The sequence below is a fragment of the Amorphotheca resinae genome (assembly GCF_003019875.1).
Source record: "Amorphotheca resinae ATCC 22711 unplaced genomic scaffold M430scaffold_9, whole genome shotgun sequence".
NCBI lineage: Eukaryota > Fungi > Ascomycota > Leotiomycetes > Helotiales > Amorphothecaceae > Amorphotheca > Amorphotheca resinae.
In genome coordinates, this window is record NW_020194479.1 from 1,176,094 (window position 1) to 1,194,158 (window position 18,065).

Below are 18,065 nucleotides of genomic sequence, written 5' to 3' on the forward strand. Positions count from 1 at the left end.
CACTCGGTGGTCCTTATTCAATCTTCCTTCCCGTCGACTGCGTTAGTATACTCGTCATCTCAGGTGGAAACCAGCAACGAGGACAACAGTCCTTCGAGAGCTCCTTGTGAGAGAACCCCAGAACAGGGCAATTGGAACATAAACTGACATTCGTGCTCTATCAGGATTTGGTTTGAGTGTCCAAGCCCTGCCATAGCACCACGAATAATATCAAAATATTTACTTAGCCTCCTTTCCACCCCAACGATCACCTGGACGGCTCCTCGAATATATGAAGACTTATCACCTATGGGAAACAAACCTTCCCTAGGCCGTCCTGGACCAGTCTTGCCTTAAAGCCCCAGGTTCATGCGCAAGAGCAAAATCATTCTGCACGAAATCAGCATCAGCAAAAGTTCTTTCCACACAAATTCATCCCGAACTAGCGAAACCCCGGGGAACCTGTACGCTTGCATCACATATCCATCGTTGTGTCCTTAACTCGACAATATGGAGGTTGACAATATCCGCAACGGCGGAAACTACTTCGGCGATATGATGCCTTTCAACAATAGTGCCAAACACTGCTTTGACGGCTTTGACACCGAAATAGCCATTGCAAACGAATTTCCGGACCAACCTCATCTCCTTACTTCCAATGGAGATCAAGATGTGTTTCTCGACGACTTCCAGAACAGTGGCTTTATCACGGGTTCTTTCGAGACGGGGTTCAAACCAAATACGGTCTCCCCACAAGCCATCTGGAGCGAGGAACATCTGCAGCAAATATTCTCTCAAGCGAACAGCTTTGGATTTCCACAGCAGCTAGTGCAACAGGGGGAACCGCTTCCGAAGCATCCAACCGATAATATTCTCGAATGCCCAAAACCGAAGCATGATACCAAAGGCCAAGGCGAAGAGCCGCCTGCCCCTCCTAAATTGAAGAGGGGCAGAAAAAAGGGGAAGAAGAAGGAACTTAGCGAGGAAGAAAGCATGATCAAGCGGGACAAGCTTCTTGAGCGTAATCGCCAAGCTGCTAGTAAGTGCAGGCTCAAGAAAAAAGGATTGACGCAAAAGTTGGAGGCCAGGGCGGAGGAGCTATCGCTTGAACAGCAGTCATTGCTACTTGAATTCCAGGAGGTCAAGGAAGAAACATTGAAACTCCACCGAGACCTCATAGAGCATGCCAACTGTAAAAACCCCATAATCGAGGAGTTTTTGAAGGTACAAGCAGCTATCGCTGCAAATCCTCCAGAGCAGCCGCAGTATACTATGATGAGAACAGCTACTCAAGAGAGCGAGATAATTTTGGGAGGCATGAGCCCTGATGTGCGCATGCCGTTAACCCAGCCGAGTAGGAGAAGCGGGTCATCTACTTTCGCCTACCATCCACACTCCCTACCTTCTCTTGACACTGGGGACCTTTCGTTAGAACTTCCCGATGGAACTCTCCACGAAGAGAGAAATCAAAATTCCGGTGTACTGCAGGAAGGTTCGATCAGCATGTCGCGACAAGGATCAGGCGCAAGTGCGGGAAGTGTCGGAGACTCTGGAATTAGCAATATGGGTACACCAGTCAAGTTGAAGTTCGATCCAGCTCAATTTGACGAAGGATTTTCAAACAACATGCCGCTGCACGTTGCTGTGATCTGAAAATTGCTTGATCTCGATGACCTAGGGAATGAGGGAGGGAAGCGATGGCGTCTCGTCTGAGGGCTTGCATCATCCGGGTCCCATCATCACTTGAGACATTTGCGGCGGCGTAAAATCGGATTCATTCTCTGGCAAGTATGAGTAGAGGATGGGGCTGGTGTTCTGGTGCAAAATGACTGCAAGGAGTAGTACGAGTGTGCGTTCCTTCGTTATTGGTGTCTAAGGCATGGGACTTAAAGCTTGAAAAGGAGGGCTTGGAGTAAGGATTAGCCAGGGGTAAAGGCAAATTCGGCGCCTCTCAAAAGAACATGGGTCTGTCATTACCATAGGCGTATAAAGGTGAGAATCTGGCATCTGAACTAATAGCTCGGATCAGGAGATCTCGTCAATAGCAAATATGGCTCTTTCCATTGTATAATACTATTGATACAAAGTGTTAGCAATGAATCTCTCGACGGTTCTATAGTGTGATCTGTTAATTCATGAGCCATCAGCCGTAGGGCATAATCTTGAGGCGGTGAACGGCATGGGTACGGTGTCAATATGTGCGTGACAAATTCCTGATGTCAAGGCACAGATTGCGAATTTGGCCGTTGCGTTTTTACCTAACATGAAGAGGAAAGAAAACATCGATGGTTGAGGTAATCCAAGGTGTGAGGTAATGGTACATATGAGCGGGCCACTTCGGGAGAGGCTCGAATAGGCAAACTTAGGGCCCAGTAGACGGAACGGGGGAGGAGAACTAAGTTGGCAACTCAACGAGTGGTGCTTCTTGAGTTGGAATGCAGTCTCTCCTTTAGCTCGACGGATAAGGTATTCCTTCGCTTGAAGAAAAGGGTTTTGGGGATGGGTTTATCAATCTCCATTGAGCCCCTGCGGGAGGGAAATAAAAATGGATAATAAATAGGGGAAAGCACCTACATCGTAGTAGAGAGGTGGACAGGGACTCGGGACATGGGATTTGTGTACTGTAACATGGATGCTTGACATGGCTTGAAGTTGTCATGACGTCGAGGGATCATCGAGGCAGTAGGGATGTCGTGGCATGTCAGTTTTTGAGGCTCGGCGTCGGTGACAGCGAGCAGGCCGATCACGTGGAGAGAGGTCGTAAAGATGAGGGCGACATGTTCTGATTGCCTTAGGTATAAGTTGGAGGGAAAGGCACTGATGAGAATGTGGAGTGCACGCGGCCTACCTAGCCTGGGATCAAGACCTGAGGAGAGCGAGGTACAGAGATTGGACACGTCAAATCCTAGGTTGTCTCACGCAGAAACTTCCAAGGAATGAATAATCGCAGTCGCTGTATTACATCAGTAATGTTACAATTGATACAGATAGACCTGAATCTATACACCACATCGAACCAAGATACGATACCTATACCGCGCTTCTAACCTTGGCCACTAAATCGCTCTGGTGCTCTGCCAATATCTCATCCAACGCCCTCTTCTCAATCACCACCCTCCCCAATTCAAGCAAGTCCTTGACATCAACATCTCTCACCATCTGAATCCTGCCATCTTCGCCCGCATGCCTCACTGCACGGAACAGGTTCTTTCGGAAGCTCCCCGTGATGATCAAGGACCGCCCGTAATCCTTCCCCCAGTGGTTGTGAGCAAAGATCTGCTTCGCGTACCGGGTCTTAGGATACTCGATATCCATCCCATCCTCGCAGATAATCAACTCCCCTTTCCTGTACCTGTAGCTGAGCGCCGTCCTCCACGCCAGATCGTACATCTTTCTCGGCAGATCCGTAGAGAAATCCCGCGGGTGCGGTCCAAAGGATTTACCACCTCCCTTGAGCATGGGTGACTGCCTCGTGCCTAGACGTGCTCTACCACCTCCCTTCTGTGGTCGGATTTTGCGGTGGGAGCCGTGCACTTCCCATCGCGTCTTTGAGCTGGCTGTACCTTGGCGGGTGGCATCACCCTCGAAGACAACGGCGCGGTGAAGGATGTCCCGGCGGAGAGGGAGATGGAGATGTTTGCTGTCGTAGGATTCGAAGCGCAGTGGTTCCATGGTAGGGAATTTGTAGATGGTTGTGAGCACGCTGGATGTCACTGGAGAGGGTTAGATTTGAGCGCTCTGACTTTGGTAGGAGAAAGAATACCTGGCAGGTCGGTAGCATAGCTGGGGATATCATAGATGAGGTTGTTGGAAGTCCCTGAAGCTGGCTCTGACGGCAATGGTGCCTCTGTTGCCATTGACCTCGTAAGTCGGGGTGCAAGACATCGCTGCATCTGATCAGTACGAGAAAAGCAGAAATGGCAGGCTCAAGAACTAACCGTCAGCGGATCCCTTGAGCTACTTGAGATAAATGAGCTCAGGGAATTCAAGCTTCTCGAGAAGCTCTGGAACCCCTTTGCCGCCATCGTCGTTGTATGAGGGCGATTTTGAAGACCGTTGTCGTTGTTCAAGGAGGTGATCCGAGCTAGCCAAAAAATTTCGGCTTGTCCCGTTGGAGTCGAAGTTCGGTGCTTCGACAAAATTATTGCAGTCGAAGTCGACGACAACCATCACAACGCAATAATGCCTACATGTCAGAAGGCCGCGAGGCCACTGGTAAGGTCTCTGCGGGATGCTCAATCATCATGCCAGTCGGTGAGGGCGATTCGCGCCTTCACCAGCTCCGCCCGATCGAACAATGAGGCTGCTGTCGAAAGCACCCGTCCTACCCCCGTCTTCGATCCAGCCACAGTCACATCGATAAAAGGAGAGAAAGCTCTGATGAAGAGTGGTATCTTCCCAATTGGATCGAGACGTCGTCGTGCTGCCCTGAAAAGTTCGGACAACATCCCGTTCGAACAATTACCATACCAATGCTTCCAAGAGGCTCGCAAAGTGCTTCAGGCGGATAGGGAGGAGAAGCTGCAGGCCATCCAGAAAGAGAGGCTGCGGATATCGAACCTTATGGCCCAGGATCCCTCAAATATCAGTGGAGGGGAAAAGCAGAAGCAGATTAGGCTAGAGAGTATGAGGAGGCATTTAGAATATCTGAAAATCCAAGCAGATATCAATGATCCTTTGATCAAGAAGCGGTTCGAAGATGGCGAAGGTTTGTGTCATGATGCTACTAAATTTTGTACTATGTGCTAATGCATTCACAGGAGATATGAACAAACCCATCTACCGCTATCTGGCCGACAGAAAGTGGCGGAAGTACCAACGACTTGTCATTGTCCAGCGTATAAACCAGCTCGGCATTGTTCCAGATTGTCTGCCACATTTCGAACCCACCGCCGACGTGCGTCTGGCTTTCAGAAAGCGCAGTGTCCTACCTGGCGAATTCGTTGATTCGCGTGTCAGCGAGGTCCCCGCTCGATTGAAGGTCCAGGTATTCGACAAAGGGGAGCGACTTGTTAGTGTTGTCGTTATCGACTCCGATGTTCCTGTCGTTGAGAGGGATAACTTTACATCTCGATGCCATTATCTGGCAACCAACATTCCCCTCTCTCCCACACAGACATCCCTGCCTCTATCCCAAGCCACGGAAACACAGCTGGTGCACCCATGGATGCCCCCATTCGCCCAAAAGGGATCCCCATACCACCGATACTCCGTCTTTGTGTTGCAGCAAGAGCCAGGCAAGACTCTTGACCCTGCAGAACTCAGGGAGAAAATCCAACGTGATGGATTCAGCCTGCGGAGCTTTGTTGACAAGTACCACGTGAAACCAATCGGCGTTAGCATCTTCAGGAGCTTGTGGGACGAGGGAACTGCTGGTGTTATGCACAGAGCCGGAATTGAAGGTGCAGATATCGAGTTCAAGAGAAAGAAGATCGAGCCTCTCAAGCCTAAGCAGAAGGCCAGAGGTTGGGAGGCAAGACATTCGGGCCCCAAGTATTCTTGGCTCAGAAGGTAATGAGATGGTGTATGAAAGTATGTCAATTGTATCATATATGTACTATTCGTTCCAGAGCGGGTGCTTGTTAGATTTGATATTTCACTCGAGAAAGACTCCTCCAAGAAAATATGAAACTGGATATATTTATGTTGTAACGGAACAAAAAGTTCGTGCAATGTCCATGAAGTTAGAGTCGTCAAGCCATCACGAAGTCTCATACCATCTCATAATCCGGCTCCGAGGATTTTACACCCGCAAGACCAAGGAACAATTCGCTCAAACCCCACGCTCCAGGATCGGGGACCTGCTCAAAGCCAGATCCACCAATATAGACAGTCCTACCCAAACTGGCTTTCATGCCCTTTGTGCCCTCAGCCCCTTTTTTGGATGCTTCTGCTGCTTTCTTGAAATCCCCTGAAGCGTTGAGAACTTCAATGAAAGGATGGAGCGCGTCGATCAGTGTTCGATCGCCAGGCTGCGCTGGTGTATACCGTGATAGAGCTTCCGAGGCCTGCTTCAATGCAGTTCCCCAGACTTTTGCTGTTGCTACTCCGGCCGAAGCCTGTTGTCTAAGATAGTGCACCAGTGAGTTCAGGAAGATGGCATAGAGTGCCCCTGAAGTCCCATCCATTGTGTTTTCAACAACTTGGACGATCTTGCTGAGGTCCACGACCGCATCGCCGGATAGTTTTGTTTGTGAGACCATTTTGAGAACCGCTATATTCCAGTCAGTAGAAGTTATAAAACGATCCATACTTATCAAGGACTGTAACATATGTATTGCCCAAGAAGCCAAACCATCCTTGATTGGCAATGTGTAGAGCAGAGACAGACAAACAGTAAACAAATGCACAACTTACATTCTGCTCCTCTCTTCAAACCAATCCCACAATCCCCATCCCCAACAACTGTGTCCATTCTCGTCACCGCTGGCTCAGCAGCAATAAGTCTTTCCAGACCAGAAATCAATGCCGCCTTTTCGGCTTCTGGGTCGATCTTCAATCCACTGGCTTGGATTTCATCCACGGCTGATGCTGATGCATCCCGAACCTGACTTGACTTGGCCTCCCAAGTCTCCTTCTTAACTGGCGCCGCCCACCCAGTAGCTTCGCATGGGGCATCCAACAATTGCAACATGCTAGGGCCTCCGATATTTGTGTTCACAACGTTGAGAATAGAGATGCTAAATCCGAGGCCGTTGAGACTTGTCATATATGTGCCAGACAAGACTCGAACAGGTTTAATATTATAGTTTTTCTCCAATTGGCCCACGACCTCAGCAGTGATCCCTCCCAGTTCCAGGACACTGACTCCACCAAGGTTGTTGATCAAGAGTACGACCTCATTCGAATTGACCCGCAGAAATGCTCGATCTTTATCTTTCTGATCCAAGAGTTGCTGAAGCATCCGCTCTACCAATTTGGGTAGCTCAACCTTCTCTCTCCCACTTCCGGGCTCATTGTGAATACCCATTCCAATTTCGACTTCCCCATCAGCCAATTTCTCCGAGGAATTCGGATCAGGTGGAGCTCTCCCTGGCACATGGACATGATCCAGCGAGGCACCAACACTAACGATATTCTCAGCCGTCAGCTTGGCAACCTTGTAGACATCTTCCAGACTTGCTCCTGTTGCAGCCAAGGCTCCCGAGATCTTATGCACAAGGACTGTGCCAGCAATTCCTCTTCTTCCCACCTTCCCAGCCTTGGCACGTCCAACACCAACATCATCACCAACGACCAACATCTCCACTTTCATACCGGCGGCCTTCGCCTTCTCAACGCCCATTCCGAAATTCAGCACATCGCCAGTATAATTCATGACGGTGACTAGGATCCCCTTCTGGGCGTCGACTCTGGACATTATGGCTCTCCGGATTTGCTCTGCGCTCGGGGAGGCAAATATAGTTCCCGCCACCGAAGCTGATAGCAATCCTTCACCTACGAAGGCTCCAAAGCTAGGTTCGTGGCCGCTACCACCGCCAGAGATGATGGAAACTTGTGGGGCATGGCCGGGTCTCCTGTAGATGATCTTGTTCTCGGCATCGAGAGCAACAGAAGGATTTGTTATGGTGAGGGCTTGGAGAGCCGAATTCACGAGATGCGTGGCATCATTGACAAAGTGTTTTGCGGACATGGTTTCGATCATAAAGAGTTGAGGATCGCCGTTCGACGTCGCTGGGAGAAGGAGAGGATCGCTTCAGCTGAGGAGTTCGGGAGTCGCTGTCTCTAGGACTGGGAGCTGGGATCTGAGAGCTGGTGGGCTGTTTGGAAGGGCAAGGAAGTGCACACCGTCTCGAGGTGCGATTTATGGGGTTGATCCGGCCATTAAGTCATTTCCCTTGGCCGTGGCGACGATCATGAATCAAGAAGCGGGGGACGTGGGGGTTTTGGCTTCCGTCCGTCCTGATTCCTGATTCCTGGGCCACGGTGCGATCACACGGAGGGGGCGTATTTGGACAATGAAGAGGCAATAGCCAAATGGTCGAATAGTTCCAGACTTTGAATCCTGGTCTTCCCTCGAGCCGCCCCTTGTTACCCCTCATCCGCGGAACCTTGGATTTTATTTACCCTTGTCCGTTTTGATACATGGCACGAACCCCCACAAAATGGGGTCGTCTAACCTTTCCCTCCAAGAACTTTTCCCACCAACGGTCAACTTCACCTCGCCTCACCTCGCCGCTGCATCCACGAACAAGTGAGGGAGGACATCTCTGTGATCTTCACTATGGCGCAAGTAGTGCCAATCGCTGTGCCGGGTCAACTCCTCGGATCTACGAGCGAGTTCCGTCCTGGCCCAGGTACTCATGTCCACAACTCCAACCTCTACGCTTCGATCCTTGGGCCCATCGCGACCACCGTCCCTCCCAAACCCCCCGGACCTCAGAAGCGACTGACGAAGATCACCCCGGCTGCCCCCACGCCTCTTCCGACGATTTCAATCGAGCGGGATATATCAAGCGCGAATGATGGGAATGCAAAGACGAGAGCGGAGGTTTTGCCAGAGGTCCACAGCACGGTGCTGTGCAGGGTGACGAGAATTACTCCAAGGCAGGCATCGGTTGCGATCCTAGTCGTTGGAGAGACAGTCTTGGATGGGGAGTGGCAAGGGTTGATTAGGGTACAAGATGTCAGAGCTACAGAGAAGGACAGGGTTAAGATAGTTGAAAGTTTCAGGCCTGGAGATATCGTCAGGGCCGTCGTGGTGAGTTAGCTAGGTGCCGTGGGCCGGTGATTGTTGCTAATCAGTCTTCAGATCTCGCTGGGTGATCAGGCGAATTACTACCTCTCCACCGCAAGTAACAACCTGGGCGTTATCATGGCCACTAGTGAGGCTGGCAATGCCATGTATCCCGTCTCTTGGAAGGAGTACAGAGACCCGGAGACAGGTGCGAGTGAGAGTAGGAAGGTTGCCAAGCCATTTTAGACTCTTTCATCCATAGTTCTTCACATGCATAGCGGAAGGAGTTTGGGCGCCTTTCGGGATATACCCCCCAGATCGCGGCAGAGTACAAGGGAATGGATGCAATCTATGTGCTTGGACTACGTATCTGTGCACTTGAGCAGAAGTCTCGAGTCTAGAGGATCGAGTCTCCGGCAAGCAAAGAGCTATTCACAGATTATCGAAGGCAAGGCCTTTAGCGCTCTGTGGCAATTGAAATAATCCAGTTTCACCCTACTGTATGTGCGGGTGGATTGGTTGCTTTTATCCAAGGATATACTACATCGTGGAAGTCCTGTTAAATTGAAGTGTGGAGAGGACAAAATGCATTGTACTTTATACAGACTATCATGGTAGCTCTCTCAAAACAAGAGCCTATAATGATTTCATATGTACAAGAGCAATTATAGAAATCCATCACTACACATAACAATCACGTATTTCTGAATGAATAAAGAGAGTCTCCACGTTTGCTAGGTAGATACCTAGAAGTTATCAAAGATTATGATTAGCGTGTAGGCTTGAACGTTGTGCAAGCTGCCCCCTCTCCTCGAAGCAAAAGATAAACAAACCAAACCTCTCTCTTCGCATTCCCATGAATACTTCAGACGGCGCGAGAAGTAACAGCGAAATAAAAAAGATAAAAAATAGAATACCAGCAAAACTCGGAGATCCTAAGCATAGGATCTCGTAGAAAACCATCTTTCAGGTTTTTGAAGCCGCCCATCCTCCCCCCCGCTGATCCCTATAGGCCATGACCACGGTGGCCTACTGTTGCTACACCCTGTGGTGCACTGGTATACAGCTGCTCTTTCGAGCCCCGCTGTTCGGACTCTCAGTAATGTCCCTTTTTTTTTTTTGTTTGTTTGTTTGTATGGAGACTTTTTTCTTTTTATGGTGAGCCGGAGAGGGCTCACCAAAGGGTCTGAAACCTGGGGGCTGCAGATGTTAGTTGTTAGTTATGCGTGTATTGGAAAGGGAGGTGAATCACTTACAATACACTAACTGCTCCATGCTGTTAGGTGAAATGAAACTCCTTATTCAATTACTTGAGTGTCGAGTCGCGAGGTGAGTCTTGCGGCTCCCGCGCTTAGAAAAGGGGGAAAGTTCAAGGCCCCAGCAACAACAAGAAGTAGATCCTTGATCCGATGACTTCTATATATGATTGCAGTCTAGTCTATGGTCTTTTGATACTATTGCTACTATTATTCTACATGATATTCTGTTGTCATTGTCACTGTAGCGCGTCTTACGTGCAAGTGATCTCGCTCAGTAGGTAGAGTCACGCGTCAGCATTCTATAATCTGATCTGTCCCTGGCTATATGTAGAAGATTCCTTTAACTAAATTGTTATAACGAGCTTTTAAACATAGAACCATGCATGTATTCGCAAAGTTGGCCAGAAGACTCGGGTTGCTTTACTGGTTTGTGCCCGATGACAAGAGCGTCGAACGAGCAACCTTATCCTCCCACAAGAAGGCATACATTAACTGGGAATAGTATAAACACTTCTTCTCGGGAAGATACTACGAACATTACAGTTTCAATGAGCATTGTATTTGCTTGCTAGTCAGTTATCCATTCCTGTCTTTTGTCCCCAGCTCCCATATTGGAACCCCCGAACGCGCCCTAGCAAGAACGAATGGCAACACCCAGTATTTCCAGTAGATAGGGATACCTTGGCCAGCCCTCAAGCTTCAACTTTTGGGTAAACCCGTCTGTCTCTCTCTCTTGAAGATGCAACCTTCCTAGCAAAGGATTCCCTCCACTCCTTCCCATCACTGATAATCACAGAAGCGTCCTCTAAGCCCGAACCACTATCCTTCCTCTGTATTTTCTTTGCTCTATTTTTCTTCTATCTCCCATCATTAGCATTCCTTATTCCTCCCATACTAGGAAAAAGAAAAGAGGAAAAAACTCACCTCCTTCTTCCTCCTCTCCAACAATCCCTCCAATCTCTCAATCTCCCTATCCCACCACTGAATTTCTCTCTCGATCCTAACATTCTCTTCATCCTCCTGAGCCAATTGTACCGCCCACGCCAGCAACAGGACCGTATTCAGAGTAACGAAGAGACAGCGGCTGAAGAGGATGCCACTTGGGCAGCGCATGATTTTCTCGTAGCCTAGATATTGGATTATTCTCTTGTTGGCGAGGGTGAGGACGTAAGAGATGGGGAGGCCGAGTAGGAGGTCCCAGAGTACTGCTTCGAGTCAGCGTGTTGGCTGGCTTGGTAGGTAGGAGGGGAAAGAAGGTGGGGAGATGGACCGAGAACCAAGCCGAGGTTGGAGAGATCAAAGAATTTTGTTTTGGGAGGTTTGATAGCAAGAGAAGGCTTGGAGTTCCCGACGGAAGACATTATTGCTGAAGCTCGAGCGAAGATCGAGATCGCTGATCAATTGTGTTGTGAGGTTGAAGACTGCGAGGATGATCCAGGGTTGGGACAGTAGGTGAAGACGAACCAAAAGAGATCAAGAAGAAAGTAAGACCAAAAATTGTTTGCTCGGCCATGTCTTGTAAATTTCAAAACACGATTCACTCACTGTTTGTCTCCGTTTAGAGGACAAACGAGTATAGACGGCCAGTACAACCAAGTATTGAAGACTATGAATACAATAATAACCCTTTCTAAAGAGTTATTTCAGAGACGGCAATGTAAAAATAACAAGGGTACAAAGAGAAAAAGGAGCAGCTCGGCCGCCGAACTTGCCCTCCTTTCAATATCTTCCCAAAGACCCGATATTTGACTCGATTTTAAACACCCGTCTCCGAATAGAGACAAACATAACTTTGCTCCAGATCCTAGGGACCTGCAGTGTCTAAAGCCTTCATTATCTGCTGCATCCAGCTACTGTTCTCTCTTTTACCAATAGCCGCATCTTGGACCTCGTAGACAACTGTATTACTACTCTCCTCTGAAGTCCGCACCTCAGAGCTTGCAGCACCGTCTATCCCACGTGGACCTCTCCGAATCGAGCCTACCGCAATGCCCCCATCGTCTCTATATTTTGTGCTCGATTGATCAGATGGAGCGGCCGATTTTTGAGGACAATCCCCGTTCTGTAGAGAATTGCTTCGAACAGAGGCTTTCCTCATCATCTCAATTTGCTTCTCAGCTACTTCTGCTCTTGATTTCCAGAATTGAACTTCTCTTCTGGCTTCTGTTATGCTTTCGATCAAGGTCCTCATATCCAGATTGCTCCGAGCGTTGAGTTGCTGCTTCAAATGCTGGAGCTCTTCCGTTTTGGTGGCCAATTGCTGCTGGAGATTTCGAATCTGCCCGTGTAACACCGAGTTACGTCGGGTGGGAAGCAGGGATGGTCTCCCTGAACTTAGAGACCTTACAACTGAAGGAGCATCACAGAAGGATGACTGAGGTTGCGCTAAACCTGCGGTACCAGTAGGATCAGTAGCGTCTGGATGTGTAAAACTGAGGTAAGATACATCCGACGTCTCTGGCTCAGGGACTAGCTTGCCATTGTTGGCGAGACCTGAAGTGTACTCATAGGATCTGGTCTTTTTTATGACCTTGGACGGAGTCGAAATAGCAATATGGCGAGAACGATTAGCTGCGTGGTTATTGACACCAAGAGATTCTCCCATGGAAGCTACAATCTCTTCAAGCGATTTACGAACTGGGCGCAGAGACTTCGAATCTTTGAGAGAAGATCTTAGCAATCTTTGGGGTGTTGGAATTCCGATTGTGATATCATCTTTCGAAGAATTGTTGCCTCGGTCAATACTAAATGGGTTGCGGATTGTTTGAATTGATTTGTCTGATATGCCGGACTTTTGAGATTTGGTTGGCGACGGTGTATTCTTCATATATGGAGCAACCAGACTGCACCTTGGGGACTCAGATACCGCCGGAACATTGGGAGGCCCTTTAGTATCAGGGTTCGTTGAGGGAAACCGAGATGGTAAAGCTGAACTCGCAGTATTGAATTTGGCAGTCAAAGCTCTGACAGTTCCGCGAGGACTTCCTTGAAGAATGTTGACAGCTTCATGAGGCTTTTTCGGTACTTTTGACAGACTGGCAGTATCAGTCTCATCTGATCTTTCAATATGACGGTTGCTCCGAGGAGTGTTATTTTTAGGTGATCTGTTCGGGGTTGCGACAGGAGTCCGCTTGACGGTTGCGAGACTTTCAACGGTTGAAGAGGTCTGCCCAGGGCTTCTTCTATTTGGGCTTAAACTGGGTTTAGGCTTTGGTGAAGGACTAGAGCCACAGCTCTCCTTTTCTCTGGAGGTGGACTTCCTTGGGAGGCTTTCTGTGCCACTGCTATGCTTATTCTTCTCAACACCACGTTTCCCGGGAGTTTCTAAGTTCGATCTATCGCATCCATCGTCTGCCGACTCTTCCTGTGATAATACTCGAGCAAGTACTGCGAGTGAAGCTAGGTCTTCCTCCTGAGATACCTTGTTCAAGGGATCCATACCGCCACTAACTGTCCAGGCAAGTTGGCGTCTGGATTCGCCCAAGTTAAGTTTCATTGGCTGAAGAAGGGTTTTGGTAGGCGACACAGAACACTGTCCAGGGTCACTATCTGCAATCCGATGCACTGGGGCAGAGACAACATGCTTCATAGTTTCAGACGGCTCTTTGTATGACGACACGTCAGGAGACGGAGGCTCTGTTAAAGATGTGCCTAATTGTTGCCTCCCTGGAGTTGTCTTTCCTGGGAGTGAGTGGGTTGATCTTTGAGACAGATAAAAACCCCGTTGCGAGTGATTTTGAGGGCTGTTCGACGTTTCTGGCTCAGACCCTAGTTCCCTGGAAAGACATTTGACTGCCTCTGTCTGGGCAGCATTAGTCGTATGCAGCGGTTGTACTTGGTTGGGTTGGACAATATTGGATGTACAAGAAGGTATGGCTGGATAGTTCGGCTTGACACGGGTCTCGTTGGCTTGTTCCTCCACGGTTGGAGAGAGAATATTGATTGACCCCGTAGCTGAAAGTCTATGACTGGACATCGGCCTGATTTTTGATCTGCTTTTCTTGATCACTAAATTACCGTCCTGTTCCGGTGACGACTGATCGCCTACATCCTCTTCTAGAGTGCTATTATGTCCTGTTGGTACATAAATATTAGCATACAGATACTCCTAAACAGCTGGAAAAACTCACGGTCTGTTGGTGCTGGAGACATGCTTCTGTCCACTCGTCTAATAATTGACTTGCCATTATCCCAGTCTGATGGCTTATGTAGCGTAAACGCCTCTGACGCCGAGGGGCGCAGAGGAGGCTTCTTCGAAACCCCGATAGCAAGACTCATACGCGCTCCGGCTCTCGTAAGCGCTTTGAGATCCTTCATTTGATGGACAACGTCTCGCCAATAGGCGATTAGCATTTCCGTGATACTATTGGCAATCCTGATTTTGTCGATGTGGGTATTGAAAGTCATACCATCTTCGGAGCTTTTGGTTTTCTTCTGCTTCTCCTTTCGAGATTTTGGGGCACTTACCGGAAGCAGAACTAGACCACCATGATGATTGGCAAGGTGCATGGTGTAGTTATCTAGCATATCCCCAATAAGGAGTGGGCCAAAGATAATGCCCAAGGAACCATATCCCATCAGGTCGGTTGTAGGCAAAGGCCATTCCCGATCATCTTCTCTACGTGCCGTCTCTGCTGCTCGCCCTATCACAGATAGAAGCCCAAAGACAGCACAGATGAGTTCTCGTCTGTACCGTGATCTTAAAGTGGCTACTGCTAAGGCAATGAGTCTTGCCCGAACTTTGCTCTGCTTTGTTCTTGGTAACTCGGGATCACCATGAAGTTGGTTTTGAATAGAAACCAAAACCTCGAACAAGGGTAAAGACCCAAGAATGCCACCTGGAACACCAGATAGGAATCTTTTGAAAGCGGATGCAACGTCGTGCACATCGCATTTGATATGATCAGGCAAAGTTGGGCAGCGGACAGTACCAGCGATGACTTCTCCTTCTTGGTCCACTGTGCAGTAATAATTATATAGAGCTGCGACAACGTTTTGGGAGCCAGGAATTCTAAAAATCCCCCTGGTAGTAGATCCTATGAATACATTAGAAACTGCCCTAATGAACGGTTCCCCTACTCACCATATTGTACCAGATATTGAGCCGTTGCACGAAAACATGTTGGTACCGCAAGACTACCAGGGGCATATTCTGGAGGTAAGTACAAGTTACTCAACCCGCAAAGGCGGACCAGCTCCTTCAAGTCCTTGTCTTTGAGTGTGTCCTTCTTCGGCTTCGGACGAATGGCGAGATCACTAATGCTGCGTTTATGTTTCAACTGCCTCTCGGCCCTCGGCTTGATGCTGTGTGTTGATGAAGTTCTCCGGAGGAATGTCCGTGAGAACCAGCCACAGGATTTGTCTAATGAATTTGATGAATCCACCTATTAGCTCTAGTCAGTAAAGAAGACTTGAGAGGGTCATTCCATCTTACATTGTAATCGTCCGGAGTGAATAACCGCACACCATGCTGATTGCTCAATTAGCTTTCGTTATGCCTGCCTGAAGCAAGCTCAAACCTTTTTGGCCAAACGGTTGTATTCATGGACAAAGAAGTCCCGATCCTCGACCTCATCTTGATCAGAGAGGGCATCTCCACTCGAGTCTGTCCAGGTGCTGCTGCTTTGTGTGATTCGCCGTTTGTTCGGATCATTAGGATCGAGAATCAGATTGCCGCCATCAAGAAGGTCGGGAATTGGAGGAGCGCTACCAAATGAATACCTTCGTCGTGGAATCTTTGGCTGTCGAAGTAACTTTTGGGCTATAGTCATATCATCAGAGATGCCGCCGGGAACGTCTATCTGTTGTGCCATTGTAACATTATTCAGTGAACGAGATACAAGACCATAGTATAAGTAGGTAGGAGAAAATTGAGTTTGGGAATTTGACCTGGAGATAAGAGGGTGTCTTGTGTTGTTGTTTTGTTTCGTTGCTCCTTATGCCCCATAAACATTCAACTTGAACGCCCCTGCCATGTTATGGCCGAGAATCAGGAATATTTTGGCTTTCCGAATTTAACACAACTGGAAGCTTAGATTCGTTCTTCCTCTTGATGACATCGTCGAGAAAAGCTAGTTCAGAGAGAACCATAACTGAAGAATAAAACCCCAACATGGAGATCAGGTTTGCCTCTAGTATCGCCGAAACGGAGACCTGCCCCGCTGAATTAAGAGAACCCCAGTGCTTGATTCATAACAACTACAGTGGTATTACCAAAGAAAAGGCACGAAAGATCTATAATATAAGAACTTTGCACGAACGACAATGCCAAAGTCTCATCCCGTACGCCTGATCGCTATGCAACGCATCCCTGCCCTTCATATTCATCATAATCCAACCCATTCGTGCTTAATCGTCGTCCTCGCCATACAAGAGGACATATTGTAAGATATCCGAGAGCGAGATTATTCCCCTCAGGCGATTCTCATCGTCAATGACCACCAGCCGATGGACTCTCGACTTTCGAATCGTGTCGAAAATCGAGTTTAATCTATCCTCCTCACTGCATGTATAGATCCCGGCGAAATCTTCCGCTCTTTTGAGTAATGCTTCACCGACACTTGTAGTAAGCTCTTCATATGCACCCCCTTTGATAATCGCTATCACGTCGACCGCCTCGAAGACGTTCAGGACACGCCTATCGGAGTCAATAATGGGCACGCTCGAGATGTTGTATTTAACCATCATGTGCATGACGTCGATCACAGGCGTATCCATGCTTGCCGTCTGCAAGTCGCCGTAGGTACCGAGCCCTATATCCGAGACACTCTTCTTTAAAAGCTCTGTCCCTTCAACATTGACTGCGATGAACTTGAGGATTCGATATTGTGTGATTACACTAACTACCATCTCTCGGCCAGTCTCATCATCAATGTCGACAAGTGGAATACGTCGAGCCCGAGTCTTCAGCATTTGGCGGCAGGCCTCATACAGAGGTCGCATCGGGTGGACCGAAAGGGTCTCCAACGGTTGGACATTGATAGCCTTCTCAATTTCTGCGCCATATTCAGTCCAGCTCCAAGTCATGTGTGTAGGTACCATGGGGCTTACCTCTCAGGCTGCTCAGCCGGAACTGGTCGACCTGGCTGAGGGCATCAGGATTCTGCCAGTAGTATTGGACGACGTTGATGTAATCGGAGGTTGTAAGAAGACCCGCGAATGTGGACGTGTGTGAATCCCATAATGGAGCCGAGACAATTCCTATGAGAAACCTTTAGTACTTGATATCATCTTTCATACAAGGTAGTGTCAAATTCCTACCGTTTTGGAGAAGGATGTTTAGGCTTTTCTTGACGAGCAGGTCGGTGTTGAGGATGATAAGACGGAAGGAAAGAGGGAGAACATCATAACTTGTTCGTTTCTTGAGGAAGTCTCGGATGGATTTCTACAGCGTTAACACAAGTCAGCCTCGCAGGGCCCATTGCAAAGTCCTGTTCCCCCAAATGCTCCGTATCACCTCGCGTCTCTGAAGCGTTCGATAGGGACGGTTTGGGACCACTCACCAGGCCTTGCAGCTGGTCCTTGTCCACCGGGGTCAACGACTCCTCGGCCATTGCTCGACTGTGTCCTCGGGGAAGAAGGAAAGTCGAGGGTTGAGCAATCAGGGACTCGTGACCATGTCTAGCGGTGGGCTCAACGGGATTGGGTGCCGCTGGCCGTGTGCTCTCAGCCGTATCAGGCATGGATGATAGTCTTAGATCGTGGGAGGCACATTGGAGATTGATAAGGGAACTGGAGCAGCGGAGAGGCCTCGCGGACCTATCTGGACTCGATCGTGAACAAAACAGATGCGCAAAGGTCACTTCGAAGTTGAGGGGGGCTTTTCGTTGGTCGAGCAAGGATCGACGTGGGGTTTGATAGTTTGATACGGGGTCACGGAGTGTTTCACGTGCGCGCGAGGGAGGTGGGCAGTGGCTTAGGTAAGGCGCCTATGTCACGACGGGTCGCCGTATTCTCGTCCGCCGTAGGATCACAGTAGTTGGATACCTCAGGCAGAGATAACCGGCGTCCGGGTGATCGCTGAATTATTTTTCCGAGACGGATCAGGTGCTTCATGACTCGTGACTCGTGAGCTTCCCTGGGTCTGGATTCTCTACCTGTCCACATGCGAAGACAATAGCGGCCTCAAACCCCTTAACAATGCATTTATG

General features: G+C 48.9%; 8 protein-coding genes across 8 annotated transcripts; 3 read left to right on the top strand and 5 right to left on the bottom strand.

The window, feature by feature from the left end:
* Positions 1–489: 489 nt before the first annotated feature.
* On the top strand, positions 490–1,632 carry M430DRAFT_29695 (hypothetical protein; the record flags this gene model as incomplete). Its single annotated transcript, XM_024865895.1, has 1 exon — positions 490–1,632. The coding sequence occupies one exon, from the start codon at positions 490–492 to the stop codon at positions 1,630–1,632; it is 1,143 nt and encodes a 380-aa protein (XP_024719131.1).
* A 1,377-nt stretch (positions 1,633–3,009) lies between these two features.
* M430DRAFT_143811 (hypothetical protein) lies at positions 3,010–4,038 on the bottom strand (the record flags this gene model as incomplete). The annotated part of the gene is made up of 3 exons (XM_024862848.1): positions 3,918–4,038; positions 3,743–3,866; positions 3,010–3,692 (listed from the first exon to the last, which is right to left on the bottom strand). Exons 1-3 carry the CDS (start codon positions 4,002–4,004, stop codon positions 3,010–3,012), a joined length of 894 nt encoding a protein of 297 aa, XP_024719132.1. The 5' UTR covers positions 4,005–4,038.
* A 123-nt stretch (positions 4,039–4,161) lies between these two features.
* M430DRAFT_21051 (hypothetical protein) lies at positions 4,162–5,494 on the top strand (the record flags this gene model as incomplete). Its single annotated transcript, XM_024864428.1, has 2 exons — positions 4,162–4,687; positions 4,740–5,494. The coding sequence occupies 2 exons, from the start codon at positions 4,162–4,164 to the stop codon at positions 5,492–5,494; spliced, it is 1,281 nt and encodes a 426-aa protein (XP_024719133.1).
* Positions 5,334–7,738, bottom strand: M430DRAFT_125110 (hypothetical protein). The gene is made up of 2 exons (XM_024861943.1): positions 6,337–7,738; positions 5,334–6,193 (listed from the first exon to the last, which is right to left on the bottom strand). The coding sequence occupies exons 1-2, from the start codon at positions 7,622–7,624 to the stop codon at positions 5,691–5,693; spliced, it is 1,791 nt and encodes a 596-aa protein (XP_024719134.1). The 5' UTR covers positions 7,625–7,738; the 3' UTR covers positions 5,334–5,690.
* A 465-nt stretch (positions 7,739–8,203) lies between these two features.
* On the top strand, positions 8,204–8,902 carry M430DRAFT_21053 (hypothetical protein; the record flags this gene model as incomplete). The annotated part of the gene is made up of 2 exons (XM_024864429.1): positions 8,204–8,680; positions 8,732–8,902. The coding sequence occupies 2 exons, from the start codon at positions 8,204–8,206 to the stop codon at positions 8,900–8,902; spliced, it is 648 nt and encodes a 215-aa protein (XP_024719135.1).
* Positions 8,903–10,607: 1,705 nt separating this feature from the next.
* Positions 10,608–11,276, bottom strand: M430DRAFT_21054 (hypothetical protein; the record flags this gene model as incomplete). Its single annotated transcript, XM_024864430.1, has 3 exons — positions 10,608–10,772; positions 10,840–11,120; positions 11,186–11,276. 3 exons carry the CDS (start codon positions 11,274–11,276, stop codon positions 10,608–10,610), a joined length of 537 nt encoding a protein of 178 aa, XP_024719136.1.
* A 2,695-nt stretch (positions 11,277–13,971) lies between these two features.
* On the bottom strand, positions 13,972–15,209 carry M430DRAFT_106180 (hypothetical protein; the record flags this gene model as incomplete). Its single annotated transcript, XM_024861063.1, has 2 exons — positions 13,972–14,951; positions 14,999–15,209. Coding segments are annotated over 2 exons (1,191 nt in total), but the record flags the coding sequence as incomplete, so codon positions are not given.
* Positions 15,210–15,777: 568 nt separating this feature from the next.
* M430DRAFT_36281 (hypothetical protein) lies at positions 15,778–17,759 on the bottom strand. Its single transcript, XM_024866898.1, has 4 exons — positions 17,418–17,759; positions 17,176–17,299; positions 16,966–17,115; positions 15,778–16,910 (listed from the first exon to the last, which is right to left on the bottom strand). The coding sequence occupies exons 1-4, from the start codon at positions 17,595–17,597 to the stop codon at positions 16,264–16,266; spliced, it is 1,101 nt and encodes a 366-aa protein (XP_024719138.1). The 5' UTR covers positions 17,598–17,759; the 3' UTR covers positions 15,778–16,263.
* Positions 17,760–18,065: the final 306 nt, after the last annotated feature.